This window comes from Kryptolebias marmoratus, linkage group LG6 (assembly GCF_001649575.2).
Source record: "Kryptolebias marmoratus isolate JLee-2015 linkage group LG6, ASM164957v2, whole genome shotgun sequence".
Classification (NCBI taxonomy): Eukaryota; Metazoa; Chordata; class Actinopteri; order Cyprinodontiformes; family Rivulidae; genus Kryptolebias; species Kryptolebias marmoratus.
Genome location: NC_051435.1, coordinates 8,317,934 through 8,335,006, shown reverse-complemented (window position 1 = coordinate 8,335,006; position 17,073 = coordinate 8,317,934). Strand labels below are relative to the sequence as shown.

The window sequence follows — 17,073 nt, the reverse complement described above, 5'->3', positions numbered from 1 at the left end:
AGCCTTGTTCATTATCTCTCACTCACTTCATTAACATACCAGACCTGCTTTCTGGAGTTTAGAAGAAGCCAAACCATTTGAACCTATAACATCACGTACACCGAGACTCATATTCTATTAAATTTGCAACCATCACTCACAGATTATAGATTTTTTTTAACCTCACATGCGTCACAAACCATTTAGATGTAACATGTAAGGTTTTTAGTTCAGCTATAGTAAAATTTCCCATAAAAAAAGACAAAATTACAACAAAACCACATCATGCATTTGTCAGTTTTCCATTTTGTTTTATTTAATACCACTTGCAAGACATGTAAAAGCAAATACAGGGGGAAAAAATGAATATTGTTGTGACAAGCACTGATAAAAACTTAAATGAACTTTACCAAACTCAAATTTATAGATACAATACCAGCTTTTAACAGTCAATAAAAAGGTGAAAGACATAGCCATTACTGCGCACTAGTTTTCTTTAACTTTTCTTTTAGAGGCCAGTTAAAAAAAAAAAATTCCACAACATAAAAATGTCCTCCTGAAAACTCAGAAATCACTGCTTGTTGAGACATTAAATTATCAGAAGTCCTTCAGCAGCTTACATGTTCCAAAAACAATTCTCTAACCAAAACTAAATATTCAGCACAAATGCAGCAGCTTCTTTAGAAGTGACAGGTCAAATGCAAAAAAAAAAAAGATCAGTTTTTATTCGTTTTTGAACTTATTTCAGCCATAAACACACATGATATCTTTGAATAAAACTGCTGGCATGAATGACATTTTAAATGATTCTTATTTGGGAAACTTTACATTACCTGAACAAAAACATTTGGTTATAGTCTGATAGTATTCGAAACGTAATTGTAAGCTCTAGAACACGTACATCGGCTGCTTGTAAGCTAGGTACATCTAAAGAATTTAAAACTAGTTAAAACATGCCGAGTCTTACAGGTATTTATTTGTAATTGAGCTGAGAAAGACAAAAAGAAAGTTATTTATTTTTCTGTTCTTGTGCGTCTGTTAGTCAAGCTAAAAGCAAGGCAAAATATGAGCTTCGGTCACCAAATTTTGGGCGACATTAACCTTTATTTCAGGTATTCTAGTCACATTCTCATTGCCTAATTTCAGTTATAGGGATCTTTTTAGTGACTGTCATAAACCAAATGGTAATACCCAGTTAAGTTTACTTTTAAAGAGGATAAAATGGTGTCATTCAGGACAAAAACTGACTGTTTATGCAAATTTTAAAGTGTCAAATTTAAGAAAAGAAAGAATAATTATACAGAAGCAACTTTGTTGGATCGACAGCATTAAGTGATTTAAAAACATGCTAAACGTTTTATGTTGTTTCAAGTTAGTCTGTGAATTTAACATTGTTTTCAAGTATTATTTCTTTATACATTTTATTTAAGCTGACCATAAATGTCTAACCTTCTCCTGTAACTTTGCTGAACCTTCAGGTGTGAACATAAAAACTGTGATTACAGTATGTCACTGAATAAAAGAACTACTCTGAGGAGTTTAGCGTCGTCTGGAGTGGCTCCGATCCCTGCTGCTGCTGTGTCTTCGGTATCTCCGGCTGTGGTGACTGTGACTCCTGTGGTTCCTGCTTTTATTGCTGCTCCTGGATCTCCGCCTGCTGCATCTGCGGTGACTGCGCCTGTGGCTCCTCCCCCCGCTGTAGCTCCGCCCACTGCTGCTCCGGCTCCTGTCTCTGCTGGAGCTTGAGCTGCTGCTGCAGTAAGTGCGCCTCCTGCCTGTGCGCTGACTGTCACTCCTCCTGTGATGACTGGGACTCCTTCTGCGGCGACTTGAGCTTCTTCTCCTACTGTAACTTTGAGAGCGCCTCCGTCTCCCCCGACTGCATGAGCTCCTCTCCCTGTGGGAGTGCTCCCTCACTCGTTCTCTGCTCTGATCCAACTCTTCCCTCCTATTATCTCCTCTTCTTCTCTCTTTTGATTTAATTTTCTCCAAAGCTTCAGAGTTCACATTAGACCGGGATGCCTTCTTTTCTTTGCCACTATCCTCTTTAACTCCATTCACCCGACCCAGGACCCCCAGCATCACATCACCAAGATCAGAAGCCTCTTCCCCGGTTAGAGGGCCAACTTGGTCCGGCGTGTCTGTGGCTCCTGAAGTCTTCTTGCTGCTCTTCTTAATAAGGTTGCACAGGAGCCTGTCCCTCAGCTCCTTTTCTCTTCGTTGAAGCTCCAGTGCTCGATGTTTCTCCACTTCCACCCTGCGCAGCTCCTCCTCCTGCTTGCGGCGGCAGGCCTCCAGCTGCTGAAGGCGGGCTAGTTCCTCCTTTTGTCGAGCCTGCTCCTGCCTTTCTCGCTCCCTGTGTTCAGCTCTCTCTTTCTCCAGCTGTTGCTGCTTAAGCGTCTGCGGAAAGTCATCACACAAGAGCGAAGCGAAGATAAACGTTGAATTATTAGATGCATTAAAGTGACAAGTTCCAAATGTTTTTTTGCAAAAAGCACCATTGCAGACAAACCCTAATACAGGTTAGACCGGGGGTCGGCAACCCGCGGCTCTAGAGCCGCATGCGGCTCTTTGGCAGTGCCCTAGCGGCTCCCTGGAGCTTTTTCAAAAATGTTTGAAAATGGAAAAAGATGGGGGAGAGACGCTCATGACGAGTCTGGCCATTCTGGTGTACGTAAAACGTATGACCGGGTTCTCAGACATTTTTTTTGGCTGCGTCTTAGAAAGGATGTGTCGTCTTATGTTAAGATGTGTCATGTCTGTCAGCTCATTGCTAAACCCAATCAGGTTTTAAAACCGTTCCCATTAAGCCCAATTGTTGCCGCATCTGAGCCATTTGAGCATTTAATAATTGACTGCGTGGGCCCGTTACCTCGCTCAAAGGCTGGTTCATTATATCTACTCACTGTAATGTGTCGAACTACACGTTATCCAGCAGCCTATCCATTGCGTACAATAACTGCTAGGTCTGTGGTACGTGCGCTCACCCAGTTCTTTTCAGTGTTTGGCATCCCTAAAGTCATTCAGTCTGATCAAGGAACAAATTTTTCATCACATTTGTTCAGTCAAGTTTTGAAGCAGTTACGGGTGCGATACAGTAAAGCAACAGCGTATCATCCAGAGAGTCAGGGGGCGTTAGAGCGCTTCCACCAGTCTCTGAAATCTCTCCTGCGAGCTTACTGTACAGAACTGGCGGGCGACTGGGAGGAAGGTTTGCCGTGGCTGATGCTGGCTGCCAGGGAGGTAACCCAAGAAAGCACCGGGTTTAGCCCAAACGAACTGGTTTTTGCACACAAAGTGAAGGGTCCGTTAGCTGTGGTGGCAGACGGGCTTAAAGAGTCTGTTCCACCGACAAATATGTTGGATTATGTAAATGGTTTCAGAAGACGCTTGTATCTGGCACGGGAACTTGCTAAAGAGAAGCTAACTGAAGCACAGAGGAAAATGAAAAGCCTGTTTGATCGCCGTGCTGAGGCGCGCTCATTTCTGCCTGGTGATCAAGTGTTGGCTTTGTGCCCAGTCACGACTTCTCCTTTTCAGGCGAGATTCGCTGGTCCATATACAGTTCTGGAGAGGGTTTCCAACCAGAATTACTTAATATCAATGCCAGAGCGGATAAAAAAAAGCCAGTTGTGTCATGTTAACATATTAAAACCATATTATGCTCGTGATGATTTATTTCAGCCACAGTGTAATGGCGTTACCCCGGCGTGTGCTGTAAACAGCCTTGTTGGGGGGAGCGAGACGTTCAGCACCACGGACAGCGCACTGTCACCTGTGGGGAGTGACAGCGGCATGGATGAATTGGACAGCGCTCTGATTCATGGGCGTCTTAAAAACTCTGAAACTTTGGGTAAATTGGACACGTTGTTGGCTCATTTACCTGCAGGTTGTGCTAAACAGTTAGCAGAGTTAATAGGTGAATTTCCTTGTTTGTTTTCGGACACGCCAGGTCGTACGCATCTGATTGAACACGATGTGGATGTGGGAGACGCTAAACCAATAAAACAACGGTTTTACAGGGTGAATCTGGAAAAGCGTAAGCATTTGGATGCAGAAGTAGATTACATGCTTCGTAATGGGATTGCAGAACAGAGTATATCCAGTTGGGCATCTCCATGTATTCTGGTCCCCAAGCCTGATAACACCCTACGTTTCTGCTCTGATTTTCGCAAGCTTAACGCTGTCACAAAACCAGATTGTTTCCCGTTGCCGAGAATGGATGATTGCGTTGACCAGGTGGGTTCTGCTAACTTTGTTAGTAAGTTTGACCTCCTAAAGGGTTACTGGCAGGTGCCTTTGACAAAACACGCACGTGAAGTGTCTGCATTTGTTACTCCTACAGGCTTGTTTTCTTACACGGTGATGCCGTTTGGCCTGAGAAATGCGCCAGCGACGTTTCAAAGATTAATGAACAGAGTGGTTGGTGACATGACTGGGTGTGCGGTCTACTTGGACGACGTGGTGGTGTACTCTGATACGTGGGAAGAGCACGTGGAACGCATCCGGGAGCTTTTCACTCGTTTGGCGGGAGCGAGGTTAACAGTCAACCTGGCCAAATGTGAATTTGGAAGGGCGACTGTTACCTATTTAGGTCGTGTGGTTGGCCAGGGTGAGGTCCGCCCTGTTGCAGCGAAGGTTCAGGCGGTAGAGCAGTTTCCTGTTCCGGCTACAAAAAGGGAACTAATGCGTTTTCTTGGGCTGGTAGGATACTACAGATGTTTTTGCCGAAACTTTTCATCTGTGGTGGCGCCGCTAACAAATTTGCTGCGTAAAGATGTGAAGTTTGAATGGTCTTCCCTTTGTCAGCAGGCTTTTGAGCAGGTGAAAAGACTCCTCTGTGCTGCTCCTGTATTGGCTGCACCACATCTTAACCATCCGTTCCAGCTTTATGTGGACGCCAGTCACGTGGGTGCCGGAGCTGTCCTTACACAGACTGATGATCTGGGTATTGGCAGGCCGGTGAGTTATTTTTCAAAGAAGTTCAATAAGAACCAATTGAACTACTCTGTGATTGAGAAAGAGACATTTGCTTTGATCTTAGCCCTGAAACATTTTGATGTTTATTTAAGTGGTGGCGCTAACGTTGTGGTATTTACAGATCATAATCCAGTGACGTTCTTGTCTTCCCTGAAGTGTCCAAATCAGCGATTGATTCGCTGGTCGTTGTTCCTGCAGTCCTACAATCTGACTATTCAATACATTAAAGGGAAAAACAATGTCGTAGCTGATGCGTTATCTCGCGCTCCAGTTTAGTAGCCTGTTTTGTGCTTGTTTTCCCTCTTTGTTTCCTTTTCCTGTCCTTAAAAGAGCTTCTGAGTGCACCAGTTGCTGGTTTGGAGAGTGGAGTGAGGAGGAGAGAACCTGTGCATTACATGTCAACCTGGCTAAGTACAACTGGTGGTAAAAGCAACATCTTAATGGTGGCTGGGTTTGCTACACATGGTGAGTTAGACAGGAGCAGGGTTCCCTATAGGAACCTGTTTTTATGGGTGGGGGTGTTACGGCCCTGGGCCTTGTTGGGCTTGGGTTGCAGGGTTTGTCTGTTTTTTGTGCTCCTCCCCTTTACAGGTGCTGCTGATTCAATCATTTGGTGCAGAGTACTTTAACCTGGCTGTCTCCGTCTGCTGGGTCGCTGGTTGCCCTCAGCGTCCACTCTGCCGCTGGGATGTTTGGTGGCCAGGCCTCAGTTCCCCTCAGTTGTTTTTGTTAATAAATATTTATTTATATGCACTTTAACCACAGCGTGGTTTCACGTTTTTGTTACGGCCCTGAGCCAGTCGTAACAGTAAGGTTTATATAAGGCTTTTAATTTTTTGTGGCTCCAGACATATTTGTTTTTTTGGTCCAATATGGCTCTTTCAACATTTTGGGTTGCCGACCCCTGGGTTAGACAGAACAGAGCATCACTGTACCAAATCCAAACAGACGATACACAGTACCAGGACATACAGCTACATCCTTACACATAAAGAATACAAAAACTGTAAAAAAACAAACTTTTTTGTTTCATGAAAAAGATTATGTAACTAATTCTTCATTAGCAGAAGAAACTCATTTAATTTTTTTCTTTAGATCAAACAGATGGATTTTTTGTTTGTTTCTAGGCAACAAAAAGCAGTGCAGATATGTAAATTAATACACAACTGATGTCAGACATATGTAATATTACATGTGTTGTATTACCTGTGTCTTTCATTAGAAACTATTATACAATAAATTCATCGTCTCTAAGGTTAATGCTACTGTTCAACAGTTCACTGAATGACTTTCATACCTTTGCTCTGGCGAGCAGCTCAGCGATGAGTCGTATGGATTCCAGATTGCGCTGAGCCAGCAGCAGCCTCCTCTCCTCCATGGCGATCTTCACCTGCAGCTTCTTCTGCTCCTGCTCCTGCTGTCTCCTCACCTTCTTTAGATTCCTCCTCTCCTCTTTCTCCCTCAGCTTCTGCTCTCGCTTCCGCAGTCTCTCCTCCTTCTTCCTCTCCTTCTCCTCCTCCTCCTGTTCCTTCTGTTTCCTGGACAGGTGAAAAAACAAAAATCAGTTTCAGACTATTTTTTAAAACAGTATATAAAGACATAAGAAATGAGAAATACCTAAAATACACAGGATAGTGGCCCGCCAGGACCATGATTGGATACTACTGTTCTATACCAAAATAAAAGTCTAAATATTCTGGTTTAGAGTCTTCCAGATGTCCTGTTTTTTTATAAACTCCCTCACTACTTCCACCGTACCTCTCCTCCGCCTTCCGCTGCTCCTCCTCCTCTTTTTCTCGTCGTTTCTGCTCCTCTCTCTGCCTCTCTAGCTCCTGCAGCTTCTGCCTCTCCAGGCTCCTCCGTTTTATGGACACATCACTGAGGTGTTTGCTGGTGTCAAAGGTCACCTGACAATAACAATAATAAAAATAAAATGGTAGTTGATCATTCAAATAAATAAACACAAGTTCAAGCTGAAACAAGAGCTGCTGATATTTTATCTGTTGCATTTTTTATCAATGGTATTTAGCAACAAAAAGACATCATACACTATCTAATGTTTGAAACATTTATCGATATACAGGCTCTCTTCATTGTTGCTTCCCTCATTTAGATGACACAGCTTTATTCTGTGAACTAGAAGACGTACCTCTCCTAACGTCCATTACCTTGGAAATACTGATGATGCAGCTTCAGTTCTCATTGCCCTAAAAGCTCTTAAAGCTTCTTTGGAACTGAACACAACCTCACTGCTAAACTCAACTTATATCACTACATCAGCTGCAACTCAGAGGTCTAACTCACTTAACGAGGCAAGCAGGTCACTATTACGATCATAAAGAGATTGATTGTTCTTTGCGACGTACTTATAAATACAGTAGTCATAATCAATTTTAATCAATTTGTTCTTAAAATAAACAAAACACAGTGTGGTCTTAGTATCTAAAGGAGTTTACAGATAGGCAAAGCTATTTAAAGCTGAGACTAAAGTCACAAAGCGCACATTTTAACAAAATAAAACAGCATGAGCTATAAAATGTTAACGATCTTAAGGCAAATGTAATGTGGTGAGCTGTTACAATGTGACACTTTTGCATCAAACAGTGCCATGAACTGCACACCTTGCTTCTATACAGAGTAAAACAAACAAACAAAAACCCCTGCTGAATGTTATTTGCATCTAATAGTACTTTTTTAGGTAACTAAGGTAGCATTAATGTTGCATTAGAAGATGTAAATAAATGATTACATTCTATTTTTAAACAAAGAAGTGCTTTTTAAAAGTAGGTAAAATGCTAAAATTTAACTACTTAAATCTACTAAAGTGAGTACAACTGATTGCCTCTGTCTCAAAGTGAAAATATAAAAATAGTAACCCAAAATGCCAGACTTGAGTTACTTAGAAATTTGGAAGAATTTATAAAGTTATCTGCTTATATAATATAAATGCTTGGGGTAAAAATACATTGAAAAAAAAAAAACTATTACAAATCATGATTAAGCTGCTGGTGGACATTGACATGTTTGATACCTTGATGTTGCATGCCACTGCCTTTCCATCATCTCCTTTCAGCATCAGCTTCATGCCACGCAGAGTGTCCATGGACTTAGCGAAGCCACAGTATTCCTGGTACTGGACATAAGCCTCAAAGTTCAAATGACCCCCGAAGCTGAATGTATTGAAGTTTTTATCTAGCATTTCCTCCCTGTACGGGTCCAGCATGGGGATGTCAACATTTCGCACCTAAAAACAAATTAAAACAAACAAATTTAATCTTGGCTCAGTGCCTTAACATCAGTAATAATATGAAAACAATATTTAACAGAGAATCATTTTTATAAAGTGCAGTCTATTTATTTAAAACATGCTCATTTCATCAGATTATTAAACTTTCCAAAACTCCCTATATGATCTATAGAGTAAAGGACAATTTAGCTGTTCTTACAGAATTGTTGGACAATATGTACAATCAAAATTGAAGATAGGAACAACTATTTATAATAGGAATTCCATACAATGCACCTACGTCCGTTTACAAATAAGAACGAAGAATAAGATACCTTGCCAAATGTTTGAAACACAGCAATAAGGGCCTCCTCCGAGGGCCGATCAGGGTACTGGCTATCTTTCTGGCTAAACCAGCGGCAGGGAAGCCCTTCAAGATGGATGGTGTCAGGCCTCTCTCCTGGCAGGGTCTCATTCATGTCCTTGGCATCACGGAAAAAGGAGTCCCAGTCGTGACGCGTGGGGAAATCCATTTTATTTTCTACTGCACGAACCTGGGAAAAGAAAGACATTATTCTACATACAAAATTAGTCTAGGAATCTGTAACTTATTGATTTTTTAAAAATATGCTACCTATATTTGTGCAAAATGTTTCAAGCAGTGATTCACAGCTCAGTTTAACACAAACTACAGTGATAGAAGCAACATGACCCACACAGCAGAGCTTGAAGTAATTTTTGCAAGATTTACCTTCAGTACATCAGTAAATCCACTGAGTTTTATGGTTTTTCCATCCAGTCGACTCAACAGGCTCTTGACCACCGTCTTGTTTTCCACTTCGCCCTCAAAGCGAATAAAGTCTAAAGTGCTTTTGGAGATCCTCAGGGCTGAAAACTGCTCCGGAGCCACCATGGCCTTTACCCTCTCCATTACCTCCCAGTTGGAGATGCTCTTCCCTGGGAGCTTGAGCTGAGGCAAAGCCACACTGATGGTCATTTTGGCAATGGGCTTGAGGTAAAGGTTGTACTCCGCAGACAGGCACACTGCCTCTGATGTGTCATGGACGATGGTGGTCATTGTTGCACACATTTAAGAGGAGCTGCAAACCAAAAGTTAAGTTTTCAGATTAAATGTAGTGACTCCAAATGTTAAGATAAATTCTATGGCAAACGTCCAAAGTTATATTTACAGGCCACATGCCAGAAAAATAAAATAAACCTAACACTGCAATTTTATATTGACACAAAAGCAGCATTTCAAGTTGAGCTGACAATTAATTTATGAAGTTAGTAACTCCTTAAAGTCATAAAGGCTTTGTTTCGTTACACATTCAAGTTTCTGATCTAATATATACAAATAAATTGATTATATGCATTTTAGATGCATGAATGTTTGATTCAAAGCTAACAACACATTTCTAGCTAACAATAAGCTTCGTGACATCAAGTTACTTGCAAACAATAACATTAGCATAAAGTTAATCTTAATATTAACGCAAAGAAACTCGAGGATCGTAAAATGTACAAACAACCAGGTAGCGAATGTGGGTAAAATAAAAAAGTACCGATTTAATTTATTAACTGAGGATATGTGTGGCGAGTCGCGAAAACCACATTTGTAGCTAGCTAGCTTAGCTTTGAGGCGTTTTGAAACAAAGTCCGTTTACATTTATAAAACGGTTTGCTAACGTTAGATATAAAAAAGACGACATCGTGACCTACCAAACATCAGTGAAACTACTTCTGAAAACAGCGCCGAGGCTTTGGAGCGAGCCGAACTCTGGAGAGTAAAAGATCAGCCATACAGGCAAACAAAATACCAAAATGCTACAACATGCTAATTCAGCGAGTGAACTCTGACCTCACGCGGAACCAACGTGTTACGGCGCTGCGAAGGCGGAAATATAAAACAGCGACACCTCCTGGCAGAAAGAAGGGAAACCTCTTCCCCACAAAAAGATACCACAATTTACTCAACACAGTCTAATATAGCTTTCTAAGTAGTCATGAAATAATTAACAAACTAGAGTAGGGGGAATTATCCCTAAAAACAATACTTATCTGTGCTAAAGAGATATGAAATGACCATAAAGAAACATAAACTGAAAACAAAGTGGTGTTGAATGGTCAACAAGAAAAGTTAAATCATTAGGAAGTGACAGAAAGTCACACCTCTGAAATGTATTAACTATTGTGGGACACAATGCAGTTCTGTGCAAAAGTTTTAATGCGCACCTGTTATTTTTATTTTGCTTCAAAATACTATTTACTGTAATATTTAAAGTGGTAGCCAATGTCAACACAAAAACATTGAAAGACATGCAGGAAGCCTGAAGAAATTTTGCTCAGTATTGCATTAAAGGATTTCAAGAAAGTCTGTCTTCTTGGAAACAAAATATGAAAAATAGAGATGATTCAAGGCTTTTGACAAGTGCTTTATATTACACAAACAACACAATAAATAGAAACCTTAGCATAAAATATGCTAAAATTATGACAGATTGGCTACAAAGAGTTCCCAAACCACACAAAAAAATCCCCTAAAAGTTATCAAAAAAGAGGGATAAACACATGTGACACAGACATAGATGCATAGAAGTCAGAGCTTCTATAAATAGTGAAATGCATATATAATATCAACATACCAGTATCTACATTCCATGTTTTAAGGTCCATTTTTTAAAAGTATTTCATTAAACATATTTAAACATTTTCTTTTTTTTTAAATCTGCATCAGAATATATTTCGAAAACTCTGAGTCACTTGCCAGAAATAAAACAACAAACAACAACAACAACAACAGTGTGCATATTTGCTATAATAGCTTGATATGCCTATTGGCATCGCTGATTATATGCTAAGCTTTGTATGAATATCATTGTCACTGTGGTAACTATTTTGGCTGAAAGTGAGAGAAGAGGATGTGCCGGACACGGATTAGTCCAACAAGACCTCGGGCAAAAGAAGTTGGCACAGTTTCCCTGAAAAGATGGCAGAGGAATTTACATAACAGGCATTACTCCCCTCAGTGTGTATGTAGGTCAGTGGCTGCAGTCAGACAGCCTCTCTGTTCAGTCCTGATCAGCAGTCATCAAACAGGCATGCCGCCTGAGGCAACTCTGTTAATGAAAAAAAGGTTTATCATGAAAGATATGGAAGTCTTGTTGGAGGAGATCTGTGAAACAGGAAAAGAGATTCCAGTTTAAAAACACTGACAATGGCTTTAGTATGTAGTCTGTTTGCATGTAATTCTGTTTTTAAATGATTGATTTGATTGAGTAAACCCACCCAAACATCCTTAGATCTAAAGGTTTTTCAGTTTTAAACATAGGGTATGATTGCTGCAAATAAACCATATCTGTCTCATATGCTTTTGAATGTCAGGTCTCTTTGTCTCTCTTTAAATATTTTCCTATCCTCTGTGTTGGAGCTGTTAAGCTCCAAATATGTAAAAAAGAAATATAACTTAAGTAGTTTTGAAAATAGTATAATAAAAAATTAGAAGATCCTTATGAGGCTTTTGTGAAAGTGCTGTGCACAGACACAACCTATGGGTGCCAAGTGAAAGGTTTGAACAGGAAGTTTGAGATTTACTGTAAATGCTGGTCCAAAGCTGGTCATTGGGAGTCACCAGATCAATTATTCAGCCCCACCAGATAAGGACAATCACTGGGAGTCAACAGGATCAGCAGATAATCTAGGTCACGTTATTCAGTCCTGCTGAATCAGAAACATGTCTGTGGACATTTTGTTTTCTACCAAAGGGACGCCTCTTATTAGACTCAAACCCGATCAGCTGTTCCGTTTTAATTTTATTACTCTACACTGGTTAAACTGCAGAAATACAGTTTATATCACTGTTTAATTTCATGCAAACAATTATTGCTTTACTTCACATTCACCAACAAGAGCAAGAAGACAAAATTGGCTCATTAACAATAATTACACAGAATACAATCACAGGATTTCACAAAGAACACTGACACAAAAACAAACTTTTCACAGCATTTACATTTCACGGAGTCACGAAAGGACAACCGTTTAATACATTTCTACATGGAAAGTGTCGTTCATACAATTATACAAAGTCCTAGGATTTAGGTATAAATGCTACGGAATACAAAGGGAACATTCAGGAAGTCTAGGTTGAGTTTTTGAGGTTCACATATTTGGGAAAACCCGTCAGGGAGTCCATCAGTGCTGCTCAGCTCAACATGTAGCAGATTCTGGACATTCTATAATGCAAATATCATAAATGATCAACTGATTACAAATGTTTTGAATGGGCTAAGTTGGATAAAAAATAACTTAGAATCAGTATCACAAGCTGAAGGTTTCTTGAATATCTATTTACTCTAAAACCAATGAAGTGCTGGATATCTATGATCTGAAATCAGCGGATTCTCGGTGCCATTCTTCATCATTTTCATTGCAAATTTTCATAAACAAGAAACCTGTGTCATGTTTAAAGAAAAAAGTTTTAATGAAAACAGTGTTATGCATAAAAATGAACGTTAAAATTAACTTTTTAATTGAAATATATGTAGTGCCAAAAAAGTGTCAAAAAACCTCTCAAAGAGAAACAATGTCAGTAAATCTGAGGGACATTTAAAAAAAAAAAAAAAAATAAAATCATAAACTTTGTGCTTTGTGTGCTTCAACATTGTGAAACTGATCAGTGCTCCATAAAAATAACAAAATATCTCCCCAAATTCATTTTTGCGTGGCAACCTTAGCTTAACATCGACAAAAGGTTTAAAAAAAAACAACAACCCACAATCTAATTAGTACTTTAACTTCCACTAACTTTAAAGTGACAAGTGCAAACAGGCTGACTGTACAGGGCTGATCCTTACAAGAAATCGGAATATTAAATTCTGCTACTTAGAAAATAACCACATTAGTCCATGTTACAGAAATCTACAATAAAAAGTGTCAGCACCATCCAATTGTAGGAACTTGGAATGTAAAAACTGAACTTTATAAATATATCACTTTGTAAACAAAAAAAGTGGTTTTGGCAAAGAGTACAGAATCGATCCAAAGTGCTTTTTAAACGTAATACTATGCTACTGTGAAAACCTGCTCCAACGTTGGATGTTGGTGCGTTTGCATTTGTGTGAGCACCTTTCTACTGCAAAATACCTGATGGAATGGTTTTAGCTGCTCTTCATCAGTTTAGACAAAAAAAATAGTTTTTAGTTTAGTTACCATATTTCCGTTAGAAACAAAATGCTATGTGAACTGTGCCCTCCTCTTTGTGTTCAACAAAAATCTAATTACTAATTAGGAACCAAATAAATTACTTTGAGAAAAACATAAATTTGTGGTTCTTCCTGTAAACTTTTAAAATATAAAACATTTCAGTTATTTCTGTTTCTTATTATATGTATTGATACAATTCTGCGTGACAAATCTGACCTGTCAGATCATAAAGTAAGTAATCTACTAATCTAACTGGTTGACATCTCTACACTGCTGGTTTAACTTCATCCAAACAGGTTGGACAGCGGCCGGGTTCGGAGGGGACTCCTGGGGAGTTCCTCCCCCCGTCCCACCTCCCCCGTGTCCCTGAAGGAGGCGCTGTGGATGATCTGGGCTCGGTGGCGCCCGCGGTGCAGCCGGGCGTTCAGCCGGCTCAGGGACGACTTCCTCTGCAGGCCCCCCTTGGTCTTCTCGGCCCCCGTTGAGTCGTCCGCTGTGTCTGCTGGTGGGTTCAGGAGCCGCAGAGGGTTCAGGTTGCCCTGGAGGACTTTGGGCAGCCTCCAGCTCCACCCTCCGTTGCTGCTGCTGCTGCTGCTGTTCATGTTTTCAGCATCTGACACCGGTGAGGTCACGACGCCCTCTTTCTCCAGATCGGCGGCCAGCGGCGGAGGCAGGTACTGGATGGCTCGCCTGCCGCTGTAATCCCGAACTTCAGGGTCTGCTTCCCAGTCTGACAGGAGCACACGAACCACCTGCCAATCAAAGCACGTCACATCCACATGTCAGACACTCCAGTTTTATTATTACCTGTCACTGAAAGACAGGAGATAGTGTTTTTGTTCATGTGTCTGCCTGTTAGCTAAATATCTCATCAATCACTGGACTAATTTTAATGAAACCTGCAGTGAGTAATCATTGAATATACATGTACAACTGAATAAAAGTTAAAGTCAACCCAATTCAAGATGGCTGCCACAGCCAACTGACTAACCCTTATTCAGTCAGTTTACATATATTGTGCTAAAATTTGGCTGTCATTGTATGAAAGGCAGGGAACACCCTGAACAGCTCACAAGTCCAACGGCTACTATACAACTAATATTTGTTCAATAAAGTCAGTAAAAACCCCACTCAGATAAAAAATAAACAACAATTTTTTTCATGAACCCTATTTAAAAACTTTGTTTTGAGTTTCTGCAGTTGTCTCACTATTTAAGTTGGAATTTTTCAATGCATTTTACTGGTGGATCATGTTTATATTGTTAACTGATGCAGAACATTTCAGCTTTAAAAGCTCAAAGACCACACTAGAGAAAGTTCCTCTGATGAGAAGCGAAACGTCTTCAGCTACAGAATAGAAGTCCAGTGGTTTTTGTTTTTAACTTTTTTTTGGATTTACCATGTCCTGGATGACCGAGAATCTACACCAGCACATTGTTAAGTGAGTTTTACTTTTTATTATTGGATCATTTTGAAGATATTTAACGAGACAGCACTTAGTCTAAAATGAATTTCACTTAAGAGAGAGAAAGTACAGTGCATTGCATTGTATCTTATATCGTAATCTAGATCAATGCATTTTTTTCTAAATTTTTCACCAAATCTACTTTTGTTTTACTTCGAACTGAGCAGATGGAAAGCTGGTAATTATGTTTAGGTTCACGGAGTAAGTGCAACACATGACACCCCACTCCCTGCCACCCACCTGTGTGTGTCCATGCATGGCAGCCAGGTGTAGCGGTGTATATCCAGCACCGGATCTCACGTTTACATTCACAGGTATTGAGTTCTCCTTGGCAAAGGCCAGCAGCTGGGAGAGCAGCTCAGCTTTGCCCTGCTTCGCTGCCCAGTGGAGGCAGGTGAAACCGGTCACAAAATCTCTTTTGGCCACGAGACTCGGCTCGACAGTGAGCAGGGGCTGCAGACTCTCCCACAGGGCGTCTGAGGCACAAAGCATCCACTCGTGCTCCAGCGGGTCCAGGGTTACCGAGGCGCAGTCCTCGTCAGTGGCCGAGGAGAGAAGGGATGTCGAGTCGCCGTCGCTCCTCACAGAGTCTCGGACACGGGAGCCACGGCTGATCAGAGACCTCCGAACCTGCGGGAGGCAGAACATGCAAGAAGTTGTTTTTAGATGTGTTCAAATAGTTTCATTTTATACACATCCACGTGGCCCACCTGAGGAGAACTGCTCATCATAAGTTCTATGAAATTCCTGCGACTCCCTTTTGGCGTGTTTATTTCCCCAATAGCCTCCAGTCCCTCCAGCGCGCTGTCTTCAGAGAGGCAGCTGGTCAGCATGGCCCGCTGGGAGCCCTTAGACACCCTGCGTGCCCCTCTCACCGACTGGTTGTGGGACCCAGCAGAGGGGGCTTGATCCAGGTCTTGTATTGCAATAACCGGGGCTGACTCTCGCCTCCTTCTGTCCCTCAGCCTCACCTCTCCTCCTCCGGCCGGGGTAGAAGGCGCCGTGCTGGTCTTAGGGTGGGAAGAGGCTGTAGGTTGCTCGTTGCCATTTGAATGTTTGTCATCATTGTCCAAGCTGGCCGACGGTGGACCGTTGGCTCCTGCAGAATCATCAACCAGTGCTTCTGTCATTGTTATTAAAGCTACTCACTGTAAAGTCTAATGTACACAAATAATGTGACTTAAGCTTCTATGTGGTTTTCAGCAGATTCAACCAAGGGATTTGTTTACACTGAGTGTGTACCACATTTCAGAATTTATTCAATATATCTGGAAAAGAACTAGAGTAATCACATTCAAATTGCACTATTGGATATAGTTCAGGATAACCTTTATTATGTTTAATTTCATATTTTGAGTACCTTTAAGCTCAGTGCAGTCTGCTACCCATTATCCAGAATTAAACACTGTGTTTACATGCTTCTGTGTAAAGCACAGGTAAGAATAGACGGGATTATTTTGGAATAATTGGAATTTTGGAATGAAAAGGGCCTGCAAAACAAACAATGCTTCATGCATTAAACAAAACCAAGTGGAATAAATTAACAACCAGGCATTTAAATTTAAAATATGTCAGGCAGCAAAAAGAAATCCCCATAATGAGTGGATGTGCCTCACCTGCTCGGCCTGCTGTGCTCTCGGGGTTTCCGTTCACATGTTTGTTGTCCGGCGGCTCCTGGATGTTGCCGTTGCGCTCCGCCTCGTCGTGTCCGTCTGCCTCCGAACGCATCACCGAGTCGGCGTTCAAGCACACGAATTTAACGCCGTCCTCCACCTTCACGAAGCCCACGCTGTCAACAATGCGCTCCAACACCTCCCGATCCAGCCCTCCGTTCGACTGGTCATTGAAGCCACGCAGCGACACGAAGTGATCGATCAGCTCCATCTGTTGGACCCTCCCTCCTTTCTCTCGCAGGAACTCCTGCACGGCTCGCTCCGTGCACTTGGACGCCATCTTCATCCCGGATAATAAAACTACAACTGTCTTTAACCACCAGATTTTCACAACAAACCCACGGCCATGCTCATTAACTGAAGTCTGAGGCTGGGGATGACAGCATCTTCTTCTCCTGCTTCCTCCTCCTCCTCTCCTCCATTTAGGAAAAAAAAAAATCTGTGTCGAGATCTGACCAATAGGGGTCGCCCGCGAGCCTGAAAGAGTTACGTTGCGTTTGCGTAATTCTCGCACACTCGGATTTCTGACAACCAGTAAAAATTGA

At 41.4% G+C, this 17,073-nt stretch overlaps 2 protein-coding genes across 2 annotated transcripts; both read right to left on the bottom strand.

Annotated features, from left to right (window-relative positions):
• Positions 1-265: 265 nt before the first annotated feature.
• akap17a (A kinase (PRKA) anchor protein 17A) lies at positions 266-10,056 on the bottom strand. Its single transcript, XM_017423793.3, has 7 exons — positions 9,908-10,056; positions 8,937-9,285; positions 8,521-8,739; positions 7,991-8,203; positions 6,718-6,866; positions 6,257-6,497; positions 266-2,379 (listed from the first exon to the last, which is right to left on the bottom strand). Exons 2-7 carry the CDS (start codon positions 9,273-9,275, stop codon positions 1,519-1,521), a joined length of 2,022 nt encoding a protein of 673 aa, XP_017279282.1. The 5' UTR covers positions 9,276-9,285; positions 9,908-10,056; the 3' UTR covers positions 266-1,518.
• A 1,923-nt stretch (positions 10,057-11,979) lies between these two features.
• On the bottom strand, positions 11,980-16,990 carry sowahca (sosondowah ankyrin repeat domain family Ca). The gene is made up of 4 exons (XM_017423886.3): positions 16,472-16,990; positions 15,566-15,954; positions 15,096-15,485; positions 11,980-14,142 (listed from the first exon to the last, which is right to left on the bottom strand). Exons 1-4 carry the CDS (start codon positions 16,812-16,814, stop codon positions 13,675-13,677), a joined length of 1,590 nt encoding a protein of 529 aa, XP_017279375.1. The 5' UTR covers positions 16,815-16,990; the 3' UTR covers positions 11,980-13,674.
• Between the last annotated feature and the right edge of the window lie 83 nt (positions 16,991-17,073).

What these genes read in the sequence shown, in the direction of transcription:
- akap17a (XM_017423793.3), bottom strand. Translation starts at nt 9,275, where the DNA reads ATGTGTGCAACAATGACCACCATCGTCCATGACACATCAGAGGCAGTG. An exon ending in CAGTGGCATGCAACATCAAG is followed by an intron (nt 6,867 to 7,990) that starts GTATCAAACATG and finishes TGTTATTGTCAG; the next exon opens with GTGACCTTTGACACCAGCAA. An exon ending in AGCTGCTCGCCAGAGCAAAG is followed by an intron (nt 2,380 to 6,256) that starts GTATGAAAGTCA and finishes GACTTTCCGCAG; the next exon opens with ACGCTTAAGCAGCAACAGCT.
- sowahca (XM_017423886.3), bottom strand. Translation starts at nt 16,814, where the DNA reads ATGAAGATGGCGTCCAAGTGCACGGAGCGAGCCGTGCAGGAGTTCCTG. An exon ending in GAGCACAGCAGGCCGAGCAG is followed by an intron (nt 15,955 to 16,471) that starts GTGAGGCACATC and finishes ATGATTCTGCAG; the next exon opens with GAGCCAACGGTCCACCGTCG. An exon ending in TGATGAGCAGTTCTCCTCAG is followed by an intron (nt 15,486 to 15,565) that starts GTGGGCCACGTG and finishes TGCCTCCCGCAG; the next exon opens with GTTCGGAGGTCTCTGATCAG.